General features: G+C 43.5%; 1 protein-coding gene across 5 annotated transcripts in view; it reads right to left on the minus strand.

The window, feature by feature from the left end:
* The window catches only part of LARGE1 (LARGE xylosyl- and glucuronyltransferase 1), a 367,385-nt gene that overhangs the window by 53,278 nt on the left and 296,396 nt on the right, over positions 1-17,711 (minus strand). For all 5 annotated transcript variants that reach the window (XM_073324696.2, XM_073324688.2, XM_073324721.1 and 2 more), the window contains exon 10: positions 9,644-9,799. In XM_073324696.2, the coding sequence (XP_073180797.1) occupies positions 9,644-9,799 (156 nt within the window). The remainder of the gene's footprint in view (positions 1-9,643; positions 9,800-17,711) is intronic.

Below are 17,711 nucleotides of genomic sequence, written 5' to 3' on the forward strand. Positions count from 1 at the left end.
TAGAAATGTATTAATAATGCATTTTCTCTCCCTCTGTTTTCTGTGCTTATATGACCTCCTCCTTACCATAGTATCTGAGCACCTCACAATCTTTAGTGCATTCATCTTTACAACACACCTGTGAGGTAGGGCAGTGCAATTATCCCCATTTTACAGATGGGGAACTGAGACAGAGAGAGACTAAGAGACTTGCCTGAAGTCACAGAGAGTTTGTGGCAGAGAAGGGAACAGGCCTTGGATCTAGCCCCCTAACTGCATATTCGCTCCAAAGCATGTACACTTAAGAGTCATAGTGCAAACACTTTGCAGTTGGCGAGATAGGACAAATAATATCAGCCGGGGGTCAAACTGTCTGCCAGCCTTAAGTGGCGCAGTTAAATTAACTTCAATGCAGCTGCACCAATTTACACCCATAGACCACTTGACCCCTGGTGTTTAGCACTTAAAAAATGTCTACATTAACTGCTCTCTGTAATGCAGCATAAACAAAACAGAAGATAGCGTGGGATGGCGAAAGCATTTACTTGCCCTTGTTTGCGATGATCTACATAATGCACTTCTGGCTTCTCCACTGATAAGTGATAAAGTCAGTCTAATCCCACATCAATTAAACCTTTATTCCTCCTACACCATCAAAAATTTTGTATCTACACAATGGGCCAAATTATGCCTTCAACAAAACTGAGCTGTGATAAGGACAAGGAGGAGGGTCCAGTGTCTGAGCAGCAATGTCAGGAGTCATTATACTGTATAAGAAGTAGCCAGTGTTCCCGCAGTGCAGTCATTCTGGCATGCAGGAGGAGACGAGGTCGTAGCCTTACCCACAGCCAACCCAGAACCACCTTCTCTGCAGCCATGATGTGGCCCTGCACTCTTACCAGAAAGGCCCCCTTTTCTGGAGCTGGGTAGTGCTGTTGGCAGTGCTAGCTAGCGCAGCTCCACTGCTGGTAGCGATGGTGGGAGCACTCGAGTAGATAGGGCACTACCATTTTTACCACCATACAGTGCTTTTACTAGCATTACCTCACTTACAACAGAACTAAGATTCTGTCATCATCTCTCTCCCTGTGGAAAGATGAACAGGATGGCTGGGAGTAACAAGTAAAGGTAAGAACAATGGCTACGCAGATGGTGAGCTGTGACTGCAGCTTATTATGCTGATCATAATTGTCTCATTGCTACCATGTACTCTCCTTCTTCTTTATTAATGCTCTAATAAATTGGTTAGTCTCTAAGGTGCCACAAGTCCTCCTTTTCTTTTTACGGATACAGGCTAACATGGCTGCTACTCTGAAACCTCTCCTCTTCTGTTTCTTGTAGCCACCTGTGGTCCCTCTGCTCATACTTAGATTGAGGTCCTGTGGGAAAAAAACAGCGTGTGATTGTGTCATTAAAGACTGTATCACAATGCATATGCTCAAGGGGGCTAAATTAAGGTTGCACAGGCAACCTTAATCATGGCATTCCACATTAAGTGCTTGACTTTGCAGCCTTAATAATGTTCTTTTTTTTGGTATAATTCCTAAAAGCAAACTGAAAAAAACAGAAATTCCATCATCTGGCATCACACGGACACCCACAGGGCTCATCTGCAGAGTTGGAACCTTTAGAACCACTGCACAGACCTCTGCCACTTGAGTTAATGGAGTAACATATGAATAGGAAGTTGTCCTTCATGTGGACCAGCACTAGAGGGGGGATGAGGTAGATACTTTGCCAGAGGGTTCCACAGATATTTGCTGACAGCAGGGGAATGGTGAGACTCAGGAATCTTGGGTTCCATTCCAGGCTCTGGAGGGGAGCGTGCTCTAGGCTGGGGACACCGTTCCTTTTGCCCATTCCACACAAACTTGACTGCATTGCTACTTCCCTCCAACCTTTTTCTGTCTCAGTCCTGTTTCTTCCTCACCTCTGGTTTCTTTTCCCAGTCCCGTTATCCTTACCTCCCAATCCCAATCTCCATTCCTCAGGCATCTCATATCGGTCCCAATCTCCTTGCCCAGCCACTCCTACTCTCCCTCTCTGGGCTTGCTGTCCAAATCCTAATCTACCCCTCCGACTCCTGGTCCCAGTATTCTTGCCCAGCCAGTCCCAGTCCCCACTCTCCTGCTCCAATTTGTCCCCAGTCTCCTTGGCCAGCAAGTCCCAGGTTTCATCTCCTGGCTCTTCTTTCAGTTTGTCTCCCCCCTCCTCCACACACACTGGCTTCCAGCCTTAATCTCCCTCCCTTGCTTCTCATCCAGTCTCATTCGTTTCCCCACTCACTTCCCAACCCCTTGTCCCAGTCTCTTTGCTCAAATAGTCCCAATTCTCCCCCTACACCCTCTATCATATGTGTCTTCTCTCCCCAACCGTATTTCCCCCCACTGGTCCCTAGTCCCAGGCACCTTGTCCAACCAGCTCCAGACTCCCCTGCTCACTTCTCTGACTTCCTTCCCCCCAGCACCCAGTCCCAGTCTCTCTCTGCCCTCCCAGCTCCCTGCTGTCATTTCCCAGTGCCCGGCCCCACTCCGGTCTGGAGAAGCTAGGAGCAGCAATTACAGTTGTGACTGTAGCCCTGGGCTGGAACATGCTCAGTCGCTCTGTGGGGATGGCATATGCACAGTTTGGTCAGGGCTAGGAGCTGTGAGAAGCTCCAGCACACTGAGGAGAATCTTCAGGGATTTTACTTGTTAAACTCTGGCAAGTCTCTACTGAGTGTGTGCAAACTGTGATTTTTCAAAGGTTTATAACTTGGCCAAATTTGAACTGATTTTCATGGAGACAACAAAAGGCACATCCCTGAGGCAAAGGCTATAATTTCAAGTCCCTGCTCCCATGCACGGTGCTTCAAAGAAAAAGTCACCGACTTTTTACCATGGACAAAACAACGTATTTTTCCATAGTCTGTTTTCAGAAATGGCTGAATTGTATGGGCTGAAATTTTCCAAAAATATCAGTCTGAGGCAGACACCTGGCATGGAAAATTTCAGCCCAAACAGTTACAGTTTGCCAAAGTTATAAGCAACTGAAAACAGGGTCTTACAACAGGAAATGTCAGGCAACCTTAATCAGAGGTGGTAGTACCAGCCCCATGTATAATAATAATAATAATTGTGATGAATGAACGGACAAGAATTCCGCTGGGGAAGACCAAGGTTTCCCACCTCAAAGAACTTATGATTTATAGGGAAAAAAACTCCACCATGACATATTCTACACCCCAGTCTTTCCATTAGTGCAGACATTTATTCCCATGGTGGAGGGCTGCACAGGGTTTTTTTCTGCATCTATCTAATGATAAGATCAAGGCCCTATTGTCTGGCTTGAAAGCGGTCTTGCCAGTTTATTTTTAGACATATTTAATTTTTTAAGAAGAAAGCTAATATTAGATGGGGCACGGCTTGCAACCGTCACCAGTTCCTCTGATGGAAATTATAACAATGCACGCAGAGGTCTTTGCTACTAGTTAAAATCTTTACATCTCCAACTTGGTAAAAACAGTCTCTTCTCAGAAAGGGCTAGTGAGAGTGGTTTACATCCAGTGTGTTTCCAGTGTGAAGAGCCAAAAAGAAAATAGTTTGAAAAAGTGCTGCTGTTTTTTTCTTTTACTTTTCAGGAAATTCTTTTAGAAGGGCCTCATCCAAAGCCCACTGAAATCAATGGGAATCTTCCCATGAATCTCGACGGGCTTTGGATCAGGCCCAGAGTCTCATAAAAACGGGCTGTCTCATTGCACCTCAAGCTTAAGAATTAAAAAAAAATCCCCCTTTGGCAGGGACTCCTCGTGAGAAATTGTGTGCAGAAAGGAGCTTTTATGGGATTGTGTAAAGGTTGAGCCTCTGTGCCCGTGTGCCAAAACCAGGCTCATAGTGGATATTATAGCCTTAGCTATGGAGTCATATTAGGACATTAAACATACTGCTCAAGTATTTGAGGCTTTACAAGTAGGTCCTCTAGTATGAAATGCTGGACATCAACATTATAAGCAAGAGAAAACTCATAACTAAGAGATTATTGTGAGCTTTGCCTTTATGGGTTTCCCTGAAAACTTGCTTTTTGCATTAAAAAAAAGGGCGGGGGGTCAGGCAGACATGGAAAAGAGCATGAAACAAGTGGTACTGAGTGACTAAGGGCCCAACCCAAAGCCCAGTGAAGTCAATGGAAGCCTTTCCAGTATGCTTAGGCTCTGATCTTAACTTCCCATCCACATATTGCATGAAGGGAAGGGTAGTGATACATCACAAATCAGTGCAGGAGAGCATGTTCACTCTGTTTTTTCTTTTAGTGCCCATGAAAACAAAAGGGACTGATGGCACTGGCTCCACCGCAAGCATAGTATGGTCAGCTCCTCCAAATGACCTCCAGCTGTTCCTCTATAGACTTGGCAAGGAGCTCTGATAATTTGCATAATTTCTGACCAGCAGCCATCCCTTCTATTCCAGCATTGTGCTCCCTTCATCCCCATTGTGGGAACTGAGCCAGACCCTCAAACATCATTTGCTGTGCAGACAGTTGTACTAAGGGAAATGAAAGATCCTTTGATTCAAGGAACTCTCTTCATTTCTGTGTGTGGAAAGAATAAGAGGAAGAACAGTGGAGCAAGACAATGACTGAATATTCTAATTCAAGCATTTTCATCCTGGAACTTGTAATCATGGCAATGCAGCAGCAGCAGCCGCCACCAATGAACATTTCCACCATCTCAGCTCCCAAGTCCAGCAAGCCAGCTTTTTCCTTTTCTCTCTTTGAAAATCACCACCATCTGTGCACTTGTCACAGCTAAAACAGCCTCTTCCTGCTAGCTGGGAAGATCCGAATCTGACTTAATTCAAAAATGTTAAACCTTTCTCTCTTGTTGCGTACCAAGATGACAACAGACACTTGCCAATGAACCAGGTGATGGTAACTTCACAGGGTTTCCTTTGCTACGGTCGCCATGTTAGGCAGGCTGGTTTTAGAGACAGAAGACCATAACCAACACACAGGAATTTCTTCCGAATTTAGGATGTGGGCTCACCTGTACATGATGCCCCAAAGCTATGAGAACTGTAGTCACATTCTATGCTGCTCTGAGAGGAAGTTAAAGCTGTCACCACATGTGTTGTGTGATTCCAATCAAAAATGTATCAGCTCTCTTTGCAGCTGGCAGCAGATTGACAGCACAGCAGCTATAAATGGAAAGAAAGCTCATACACAGTAGCATGAACAGATGCCTATCACTTTTTCTCAGTGCAATATACTGATCACTGTGGCCTAGGCCAGTGGTTCCCAGCCTCTGGTATCCTTACCAGTAGTTATACTTCTGGCTTTTGGGCCTGGTATTCTATGTTCCAGCTCCCAGCCATAATGATGAACCTGCATGGTACGTCCCATTGCCTGTCTCCCCTTTACGTTCACAGTTTCTAACCCACAGTGGATCTTGTACTGCTTGAAACTCCAGACTCCTAACATCCCTGCTGTTTGGTGCAGCTGAAGTGCCATTACTTATTAGAAAAGACTACTAAATACAGGGTCCAGGGGGCACATCACTTCAGTGTGGCCTCCTGGGTCTTTTAATAAACTATTGGAAAAAGAGGAAAAAATATGAGTTAATTTACCTGCACATAGAAAGAGATATAGGAGCAGATTATCATTTAAACTAAGGCAGTGTAAAGGGGCCTTACAGTGGGAATACATGTAATTACACCCTTTTAAAAGCCATCTTTATAATCATCTTCACGCTGCCAGAGGGCTGTAAATGGGCCTTCGTGTAACTGGGAATAGTATATGAACTATTGAACTTAATTCCAAACAAGATACTAAATACATCACCGTTACAAGTATTAAATTACAGTACTGTGATAACCAGCATATTAGATTGAGGCCTTAAGGGTGGCACCTGATAAAGCCAGATTGTGAACGAAAGACACAACAAGCCATTGCTCTTGTAAATGATCACAAGTAGAGTTCAGGGGATTAGTGATCATCTAGCTCTCTCTAGTCTTAAAACAGTCTAGTGTCATGGCAGATGTACCTGCTTACTCAGTTACCTACCAGTATCTACATACCAGCTACAAGCTCAGTAAAATGTGCGATTTTAAGCTTTCTGAACTGCCAGTTTCAGCACCCAGAACGTACATTTTTCACTGCACTCTACCAACACAATCTCTGGAATAAATCAGTTTACCAAGGTATTACAGAGGAGAGGGAGATGCAGTGACAAGCACCTGGCTACACATAAAGCCTTCTAATCCACTAGGAGTATCATCATCTCAGCATAATTCCATCCCGCAGCCTTATTTAAGCAACAAAACATGACAAGAGGTGTGAATCATGCTGGGATAATGCCATATCGAACCACATGTCCTGTGTGAATCCTAGGAGCTGCATCAAAATGCACGTGACATACATGCTTGCTTTGCCATGCCATACAACCTTTATAAAATCAGATACCATTAAATCAGAGAGATTCAAGATGTTGCATCTGACAAACTGCCTATATAAATATATATATCTTACTATGTGCCCCTTGTTTTGTTTTTTAACCTTCTCTCCCTTTTTATATCCTCCATTTTCCCTTCAATATTTTGATGCCTCTGTTCTTCAGCCTTTCAGAGACCTTTTAACATTTTCAGTTCATTTTATTCTCTAAAAGTCTCTCTCTCAAAGATGTTTTTTCTCTTCTGATTTGACCTTTCCCCTCCACATCTATTTTTGCCTTCGCTGTTTCTTCTCTTCTCTGTTCCAGTCTCTCTCCACCACTATTTATCCATTTCTCACCACTTTCTTTGATTCCCTATCCTCCCAAAATGTAAGTGAGATGATAACCCTATGTATCAGCCATGCCTTTGGCTGTACAGCATATATACATCTGGAAGTGCTGTAATTGAGAAACTATTGGTGGCATGTCCTATGGCTGACTTACCCACAGAGGCAATGGGAACACTGTCAGGTGTTAAAAATACTAAAGCCTACTTCTCGTCTCTTGGGTAGTATTGTGTAAGTGGTACTGTTTTTGCTTTACTGACTTTCATATTGAGTATCTCAGACATTTTACAAGATCCATTGTCCTTTTCTTTAGAAGGCACCATAAAGTGCTGCTACTTTTTGTTTCTATCTCTTCACATTGTGTAGCGGAAATTGCTATTTGGCTAGAACGCTCTTGTGGCTGAACTGCACAGAAAGTTCATGTATCTATCTATATGTAAAGGCTTCCTTCAACTTTAAAAAAAAATTGTTATCACACCCACATCCACACCCCCTGTATATAAATGTCCTTGCAGTATTCAGAGGAGTCACTTAATCTGGCAGATTTCTCTTGTGAGCATTTTGCTGCTGTTCAGAACACTGCTACTGTAGTGTGCAGGTAAGGGGAAGGGGGAGGGCACATAGTTATTAAAGAAAGATACTGACAGATATGGTATTTTTCTGCAATATCCTGGACAAGCCTTTTTGAATTAAGTTTAAGTATTTTAGGAGTTCATTGTATTAAAAATGCAAAATGGTTATGTATTATTGTTGGATTGTGTGTAATATCTCTAGGGGTGAGACATTACTAATGAAGACCCTGGGAAATATTATGAGCCTCACAATCTATTTGAAACAATGTGCCAGAAAAGAATGCACTGTTATAGTTAAGTGGCTTTGTCATAAATAGAAAGGGAAGGGTAAACACCTTTAAAATCCCTCCTGGCCAGAGGAAAAACCCTTTCACCTGTAAAGGGTTAAGAAGCTAGGATAACCTGCACCTGACTAAAATGACCAATGAGGAGACAAGATACTTTCAAAGCTGGAGGGGGGGGAGAAACAAAGGCTCGTTCTGTCTGTGTGATGCTTTTGCCGGGAACAGAAAAAGGAATGGAGTCTTAGAACTTAGTAAGTAATCTAGCTAGATGTGTGCCAGATTCTGTTTTGTTTAAATGGCTGATAAAATAGCTGTGCTGAATGGAGTGTAGATTCCTGTTTTTGCGTCTTTTTGTAACTTAAGGTTTTGCCTAGAGGGATTCTCTGTGTTTTGAATCTGATTACCCTGTAAAGTATTTACCATCCTGATTTTACAGAGGTGATTCTTTTATTTTTTTCTTCAATTAAAACTCTTCTTTTAAAAACCTGATTGCTTTTTCATTGTTATTAAGATCCAAGGGTTTGGGTCTGTGTTCACCTATGCAAATTGGTGAGGATTTTTATCAAGCCTTCCCCAGGAAAGGGGGTGTAGGGTTTGGGGAGGATTTTGGGGGGAAAGACGTTTCCAAGCTGGCTCTTTCCCAGTTATATATTTGTTAGACGCTTGGTGGTGGCAGCAAAAAAGTCCAAGGGCAAAAGGTAAAATAGTTTGTACCTTGGGGAAGTTTTAACCTAAGCTGGTAAAAATAAGCTTAGGGGGTTTTCATGCAGGTCTACACATCTGTACCCTAGAGTTCAGAGTCAGGAAGGAACCTTGACAGGCTTTCTTAGGAAATCTCTACGGGGAGGTGTATGCAAATGTAAGCCCTCTGGTTATGCAAGAACTCAGACTTTTGAAGCTTTGCCCTGAGGAGGGGACCTTTATCTGTGCTGATCACCTGTTACATGAGGACAAGATCAGAGGCCAGGTGGTATAAAGGAGTGACTCACAGATTCATGAGAGTGCTGAGCCAAGGTGGTTACGAACTTGTAAGCACAGAAAAAAACCCTGGTGGAGTTTGAGGGACTGACTCCTTCCAGATTCTTGGTTGGAGTTGGGGTGATCTCTGGTAAGTTTATTAGCATGCACGTAGGTTCTTGTATTGTTTTCAATATGTTTTCTCTCTTATGCTCTTATCTTAAGAATAAATGTGCTTGCTTAGGAAGGGCTGTGTGATAACTTACATCTCTGGGCAACTATGCTGTTTATAACCGCTGAGGGGAAAGCAAAGCAGGCCTGTTTAGGCAGTCGGACTTGCTGGGGAACTCACAGTATAGGCTGGGAGCTCTGCAGCCTGAAAAACCCTGGTCAGGAGGGAGAGACACATGGGTTTCCACCCAAGAGAGGTAACGGTTTGAAAGCCTAGAGTATTGCCATTGCTGGACCACAGAAGAGGAATACAAGGGCACTTGCCCTGAACTGTGACAGGACCCTCCTGTAGTCTCACAGCATAATTGTACATTCATGGGTTAACTCATTGTATACCGTGCAGTAGACATGTAAAAGGTAGATTTTTGACTTTCAAACTCAGCATTCTTGATGTTTTCATTTCTTCTTCATTATTTGTATTACAGAAACACCTAGTGGCTCCACCTGACACCAGGGCCCCACTGTGCTGGGCACTGTACAAACACATTGTAAGAGACAGCTCTTTGGCCCAGAGATCTTAGTCCGAAGGGTGGGATTGTCAAAAGTGCCGAATGGAGTTTTGAGCATCAGTCCCGTTGATTTTTAACTTGTGCTTCTAAATCTCTTAGAAACCTTTGACAATCCCACCCTAAATAGAAAAGGCAGCCAAAGAGTGGGAGAAAGGCAGGATTATCACCCCCATTTTACTGACAGGAACTAGAGCAGAGCGAGAATGAATGATGTACCCCAAGTCAGATATGATGTTACGGAAACTGCAGGGAACTGCACCCACATTTCCTGAGTCCCAGCCCAGTCTCTTAACCACAAACCAGCCTTCCAATCATCTGCATTGTCTCTGTGTTAAAAGACACCCTCACGCTTCCCACTTACATTTTCACTATTGATATCTGCCTCACTGGGGCAGCCAAAGAGCTCCCGCCTCAGCAGGTTCCCATCGTACTCTAGGAATGTCAGGTAGAGGTTGCGGAAAAACTCCACGTGCTTGTTTTTCACTCGCAGCTTCTTTGGCGAGTTCCAGTGAATCACCTGGTCGGGAAAACAAAAAGGGAACAATCCTGTTGTCAGCATGCAGCCTTTATACATCTTTAATATCCTTCCCTCTTTGCAAAAATATCCTCCCCTCTTTCTGCCTTTTCACTGGGAAGGTTTTGTGGTGTAGTCCATAAGTAATGGCATGTACTGTACAGATTCTATGCTTTTTATATCTTCCATACAATGTATTGCATGTATATTTGTATGTGTCTCCTTATACTTTGTGATGCAACACTGCATGCATATTGGCAGGGCTGGAGTCACGGACGAGTTATGTTATAGATGTTGGTGAGAGGAGAAGTCTGATGGAGAAAAAGCTGCGGCTATAAAATTTGGTCTGGGATTTTCCAGTGACTGTCTCAGCTGATGAAAATTATTCACTGTCTAGTGTCAGACAGCCTCTTCACTCATTGGGAATTAAAGAGAAAGATTCTCAAATTAATTTTTGTTTCTCTTTACCCACCCCTCTGCCCCTCCAAACAGACTGAATCTGATCCAAAAAGATGCATTAGCTGACAATGCTTCATGTAGGGTAACCATATTTCCCAAAGGGAAAACAGGACACCCCCAGCTGCTCACCTGAGCGTGCCTCCCTCCCCCAAGTGAGGCTGTTGCCAGTCACTGGAACCCTGCCAGCCCCCTGCATGCTGGAATGCTGCCTCCTTGCCCCCACCCAGCCCTACCTTCCCCTGTGTGGGCTGGCATCTCTGCTCACCCCCCCACACATGTTCCTCCACATCATACCCTACCTTTTTTTTTTTTTTTTTTTGATAAAAATGGGCATTTGTCCCATTGTTCTTGCCAACTGATCAAGTCGGCAAAAGAAAAAGGGACAAAAGCCCAATTTTGAAAAAAAAAAAAAAAGTTGGGATGGCTGGGACAGGGCTTAGAAAAGGGACTGTCCTGTCCAAAACGGGACCTATGGTCACCTTAGCTTCATGTGAACTTGGCTGAACTTTGTTGTGTTGCATGGCAACACTATTTAATTCCAAGTGCCAGCAGGTATTTAGCCATTACTAGAGGGTGATGACTCCCTTGCTGGCTTAGGTTTAACTGTGCCACAGACATAAAGGGTCTGATTCTCATTTATGTTAAGGCCACTTCACACTGCTCTGTCAGCGTAACTGAGAATAAAGCCCAAAGAAAACAGCAAGAGTGGAGCCAGAAATGGATTGCAGGAATTATTTCATTTGATGGAGGTTGTATTTTAGTCATAAACACGAAAGCTTTGCATTCAATTTTTTTCTGTGACTTCCAAAGGGATTAACCCTCCTCCCCCTTTTGGGAGTACTTCCAAATGGGGATTTCTGGAGTCCTGTGTACCCATTAAAGTAATGACATGAAGGCGTGGTGTCCCTCATAGTCGGCTGCAACAGACTTCAGTGGGTGCCAACTGCTAACCTAGTAGTGGCTGCTGCATCTGTGCACTGTAAACATTGTTCTAACAACCCTCTTTTCTGATATGGAAACCTTTATTCCTTCCCTGGCCATTGATATGAAACCAATCAAAGTTTCAGAGTACCAAATATGCTGTGATGTAAATTTAAGTTGTGAAAAATACGATCACCTTTAGAAATAAGCAAATCACTTTTTCCAATTAAAGAAACACTTCAAATAAAAATAATGAAGTATCTACATACTGTATGATCCAGGGAGACCACTTGGAGCAAAGATATTGCTCTAAGAATTATTCTTAGGCAGTTTTGCTTTTTGTTGGTGTTGTTTTGCCTTTTTCTATATTCTCAGTGTCTAGTTTAACTCTGAAATAACATCCTCTATGGTATGCAATGAGAAGTGCACATTGTATAGAAACAAATGGGAGCTTGAACCAGCATTGCTGGGATCTAAAACAGATTGAAAGCCATACAAGATTTACTCCAACAAAAGAGGATCTTGAAGACTCCCTGCTTTAAAAAGGGCTTTATTGGTTTCATGCCATTGTGTTTAACTGCAGCAGAGGGCACTGCAAAAAACAAGTCTGAATCCTACCTCAGGGGAAGCAGACAAATATAATACCACAAACAAGGGACTGAAGGAAATCTAAGGGGCTGCTAAACAGTTTTAAGGGGTTCTAGCAGTTTTGTCAAACAGGCATGGAATGCGAATTGTTCATCTGCTGATAATTTGGACTGCTTTAGGATGAGATCCAAGAACAGAGAGATTGGAAAAGTGCAAGAAAAATGCCTACCAATTAAATCTTTTCTGTGCTACTCCCACAGTCAGGATGATTTCCTTCCTGCATTCCCCCTGCGTATTGTGTCTCCTGCCTGAGCACCTCAAATCCTCATCTTGGGGATCTGAACCATTCACATCGTTAATGAGAATAAACTAAATTTCTGTGTATAGGACTGGCTCCCTTCCCCACAGGGCTTTCCCATCATCACACACTATGTCACATTGCAGCAGAATATTAGTGTCCTGATGCCTCTATTCTACTACGTGGGTGATGATGTCAAATCAAGACAACCGTAGATGGCAACTCTGAGTCTCTTTGCTGCTGCAATTGAAAAGTTATTGCGTCTCCAAAAGCTGGTAAGTGTCAAGGATCTGGTGGTCATGATCTAATCAGATTTGAAATGCGTGTCAAGATTCTGTATGTGTACAGATGTCAAGGCTGCCTGGAGTGAGCTGCAGAAAGATGAATGGAATTGATTACCGTCCAGAAAACTTGAATTTTTATCAAGAAGGACAAGCAGATTTCAACTGGTCAGAGGACAGAAAGAAACAATGTAACCAAGTCAAGGACACTAGAAAAAGCACAAAACAGATCTATTAAAGGTGAGGGGCTATTTTAAAAAGGAGCGTAATTAATGAAACTCCCTGAAATACCTGAAAATACAAAAGGATAGCAAGCTTCACAAGACACTAAGCATCTTAACCACCAGCATCAATTCCTAATATACACAGAAGACAATATTGTATGTTTTTTTCTAAGTGCCAAGCCCACAAATTCACCATGGGCTCAGACTGAAGCTGGATTGTTTCCGTCTTGTGTACCATCACCAACAGCAGAGATTCTACAGCCCAAAGATACCAGTGTAACCTTACATGGGTTGGAACAGGCATCACTGAGGGAATAATATGAAGATGATAGGGTTGAATAGATATAGCTGAAGCCATAATGGGGCTATGAGAACCTTTGTTACTGGGGATGATGCATGATATGGTAACAACTCAGTTTGACTGTTAAGAGTTTAAGGATGATTTGGTGGATAGGGCACTTAGAAATGAAAAATAAATCTTTACGTGCAAGCTGAGTAATTCTGAACTGGAAATTAGAAAGAGACAATGAATGTAGAACCCAAAAATGTCATTTTTGCTGTGCCCCTTTTCCAGGACTGAACCATACTTTAATATTGTATTCGCTTTCTTTTTTCCCCTTTCTTTTAATTTCCTAGCATTTTAAAAGAAATTGTGAAAAGAGAGAGCTTCAATTTCCAGGACTTTGAAACTCTGCTGGTGTGGGAAAAAAACCCCGCAGCTAGAGCATGTAAATTCCACTACCTGGAACTGCTTGGTTGGACACCACATAAACACGGGCATCCTTGACTAAGGCCTCCTAAGAATTAAGGAAAATATACCTCTTAATCTTTATTTAGCAATTTATGTCCTAAAAGATCTGAACTTAGAATTCCACACCTATTTAACTCCTGATTAATCACCATTAAGCAACTTGGCACTATCTAAATTTCTACTAATACCATCCCACTTAATCAGCAGCCTTTACCACTCACTGAAATTAGGCTCAATCAGTTCCCTGGAATACAACCAAATATATTGTGCTCAAGTGAAGCAGAGTACATTGTAATGATAGTTTACCTTTATACCACATCTTTCGTCCCAAAGCACTTGGCCTGTTATACACTTGGCACACCATGAAAATGCATTTAACTTTGAGACGGAAGATAGCAGAAAATGCTCTACAGCAGTGGAGGAAGGATATGTAGCATAATGATGCAAGCACAAACTCCTACTCTTACAACCCTGGCTCTAACATCCACACAGACATCACAGCTGCAGTTTTTAAGGTATGGCCTGAAAATTCACACAGTTAACTGCATGGAACTTAGTTAAAGACAAAGTTCTGTGCAACCTTTCCTAGGTTTCAAGTTGTTGCAAGTTGCATCATTTGCTCCAGGGAGACTCAATATTTCAAACCTGATGTTTAGAGCACATAGCCATACCCTCCAGCAGAACACTGTATCTCTGGGTACCTTCTTAAGGCTTCAGAATGGTGATCAGTGAGTTTCTTCAATACAGTCATTTGTAGCATTCTAATGTTGAATTTAGTTGTTGTGTCTAGGAAGTTGATGCTGGGGTTGGAGTGTTCTACAGAGAGTTTGATGGATGGGCAGTGATTGTTGAAATTGTGGTGGAAATCTCTGAGAGAGTTTAGGTCTTCTGTCCAAAGGATGAAAATATCATTGATGTATCTCAGGTATATTGTTGATTTTGTGGTGCATTTTTCAGAAATTCTTCCTTGAGATGGCTCATGAAGAGGCTGGTGTATTGGGAGCTACCTTAGTACCCATGGCTGTTCACATTTTGGTGAAAGTGTTTGCTGTTAAATGTGAAGTTGTTGTGGTTGAGGATGAAATGGATGAGTTTGGTGCTGTGTTTTGTGTGGATAGCCAAGTGTTGTCCGTTCTCTTGTAGGCATTTGAGGCAGGAACCAGTGCCGTCCGTCATGGTGAGGAATATCGATGTATAGGGAGGTGACATCCATGGTGGCAAGGATGGGATTCTGGGGGAGGTTGTTAATGTTGTGGAGTTTGCAAAGGAAATTGCTAGTGTCTTGGAGGAAGCTGGCACTTTGTATGGTGAATCATGTAAGGATGTGCGATAGGACCCTCAGTGGCAGGGCAAGCTAGTGGCTAGATCGTTGGTTCGGGGGGCTGTAGGCAGCCACGTAGCCAGGAGGGAACGGGGGAGCGACCCCAAAAAAAAAAAGGCGCCACCCGCTGCGGCGCTGTTACTCACCCGGCGGCGCTCCGGCGGCAGGCCCTCACTCGCTCCGGGTGTCTTCGGCGGCACTTAAGGTCCGGCCACCGAGGTGCCGCCGAAGACCCGGAGCTCCGCCGGGTGAGTAAAAGTGCCGCAGCAGGTGGTACCATTTTTTTGGATCGCTCCCCCTGTTCCCTCAACAGGGGAAAATTTAAAAGGCGCCAAGAAATTGACAAGGCGCCACTTGTGCTCAGTGGGGGAGCGGCCGCTGCCCCGCTACCCCTCCTTGCTGTGCCACTGGCTGTAGGAGGACCTGACCGCCCCCTTCTCCTACAGGTCCTGGCCCAGGGTCCTGTGTTGCTCAACCCCTAAACAGGGGAGATGGATCCCTGTTTTCCTGGCCTGCTCCCTATGCAAGTCCTTTTAGTTTGGGACATGGCCCTGCTAGTCAGCCCCTGACTGAACCAGGCTCTCTTCTTTTCTCCCCCCTCCAGGCCTGGCACTGGTTGCAGGTATAACAGGGCGGGACTAGCTGAACCCACAGGTGTTCTTAAACCCCTGCTGTGCTGGGCTGCAGTCTCTCTGCTCCTTCACAGGATGGTTTCTGTGAGTTCTGATATTCCTTCAGTAAGAATGACAAGGCCAGATATGATGGATCTGCCTGGGTTCCCTTGTTTGTGTACCTTGGAGTGCATGTAGAAGGTCCCTGGGGTGGGTTGATGGGGAATGAGGTTGTAGAGTTTCTCTTGGAGTTGTCTGGGTAAGGATTTGATTGTATCCATGGACTTAACAGGGAAACTGCTTTCATGGATCATTACAACAATCTGTAATATACACCTGCCTGCTCACAGTTAATGGTCCACTTCAAACGCCTTTTGCATAACAATCTAACCCTTATTACCCACTCCATCTCAACTGACCTGCTACATGTTACTCCTTATGCTGAACTATCTGTCACAACTTGTATTTAGCTCAGACACTCTGATTTCTTTCCCCAGACCTGAAGAACTCTGTGCAGTTTGAAAGCTATGTATCTTCCACAAGTTGGTCCAATAAAAGATTTTATTATATCTACTTTGCCTCCCTCATACCTTAGGATCAACATGACTGCAACAACACTGCAAATAATAATTTAGCAAATTCCCTGGGTCTTTTTACCATGACTGAATTACCAGAATCCTTGTGTGTAAACAGAAGTTGAATCATTGACAATCAGCCTTCTTCTCATGCTTGACTCATTCATTAAGGTCACAGTTCATTGTCAGAGACATTACAATTGTTTACTTTCTTTCATAGGATCTCTGTTGCCATTTGGTCTTTGCCTATGGTTGCCAGGTACCCGATTTTGGACCGGACTTTCCGGCTGAAAAGGGGACCTAGCAGTGTCCGGTCAGATGTGCTGACTGGACACCAAAAGTCTGGTTACCGCGGGGTCGGGGGAGGTGCTGGGTCATTAAACCGCACCAGCTCCTGCTCAGAGGAGGCTGCCTCCTACCTACAGGCAGGTTCCTTGTCAGACTGCAGCAGCTTCCATCCCAGCCCTGGAGCAGAGGGAGCCCAGCTGGGGTGGGAGGGAAGTGGAGTCGATCCAGCAAGTGACACTGGGGGGGGAAGAGGAGTGAGCGACAGGGGCAGGGCCTTGAGGGGAAGAGGCAGAGAAGGGGGTGGGTCCTCAGAGGAAGAGGTGGAGCCTTGAAGAAAGAGGCTGGGAGGGGCAGGGCTCAGGGGTCCAGTTACCAGCAATTAGAAACGTGGCAACCCTACCTTTGCCAGACCACAGTAACTGAAATTTCTTCACAGACAAGAACACACCTTTTGCCAAAAGGGAAAAGAAAACATAGGTTCCCATCCAGCAAGAAACTCTGCGTGCAGGCTGAGCCCCAGTGATTTCAGGGATCAGGACCATTGAGTATATATGTACCTCCAGCATAATAAGCTATTATCTATACAGTGTGAGTAGCAGTGCTTCAGCACTTTTTGCCTCATGTACTGTGTTCCTCTTAGCCACTCTTACAGAAGTCGTCACATTGAACATTTTGAGCCGGATCCTCAGCTGGTATAAATTGGGATAGCTAATTTCAACAGCCACCAAAAATCTGGGCCTCTCCAATTTAAAAGAATAAAAATTGCTAAAGAAGATATTAAGGCAACTTAGGAGGAAAATGCACAGAGAAAAATAATGATTAGAATTCTATGCAGTTGATAGGATATATGCAAGAGCTTCCACATTCATAAAGCATGCTGACCACATTGTGCTTCCATTATTCAGGGCTGTGAACAGAGCGGCAGAGAAGTATATACATACTTGAATAGCAGCTAACTATGAAGCGTCCCTAAGTTTATTTGACATAATGTTGTATGTAATGATGACAAATCCTATGGACTTTTTTAGAGTAGCAGCCGTGTTAGTCTGCATTCGCAAAAAGAAAAGGAGTACTTGTGGCACATTAGAGACTAACCAATTTATTTGAGCATAAATAAATAAATAAAATAAATAACAAATACACTGGTTAGTCTCTAAGGTGCCACAAGTCCTCCTTTCCTATGGACTTTGAGACCAGATGGAATTAAACTGGTGTATTTTCTGCTTGACGGGAAAAAATGCAGTTTCACGTGACTTGAATAATACTAAAGCCTGGACCAGCTTTAGTCTGGAATTTAAATCTCTTCCAGTATTTCCTTTTTCCCCAAGACATCCTTCTTAATCCTCCAGCACCAACTTTATAATTCATCTTTCTCTCTCCCCTGGAGGCCTCTACTACCTTATTCTTTACTCCAGTCTTATTCACCATGAAATACAGGATGTGCCAAATATATGGTGTTGTACCATTTATATCAAATGTCATGGAAACTGACTAATTTACAGATTTAAAAAATATGCCTTCAAACTCGTGTTAAATATGTCTGCTGCACAGTTCATGTAAAGACCACATACTGACACAGCTCGCATTTTGTTAGAAAC

This window comes from Lepidochelys kempii, chromosome 1 (genome assembly GCF_965140285.1).
Source record: "Lepidochelys kempii isolate rLepKem1 chromosome 1, rLepKem1.hap1, whole genome shotgun sequence".
Classification (NCBI taxonomy): domain Eukaryota; kingdom Metazoa; phylum Chordata; order Testudines; family Cheloniidae; genus Lepidochelys; species Lepidochelys kempii.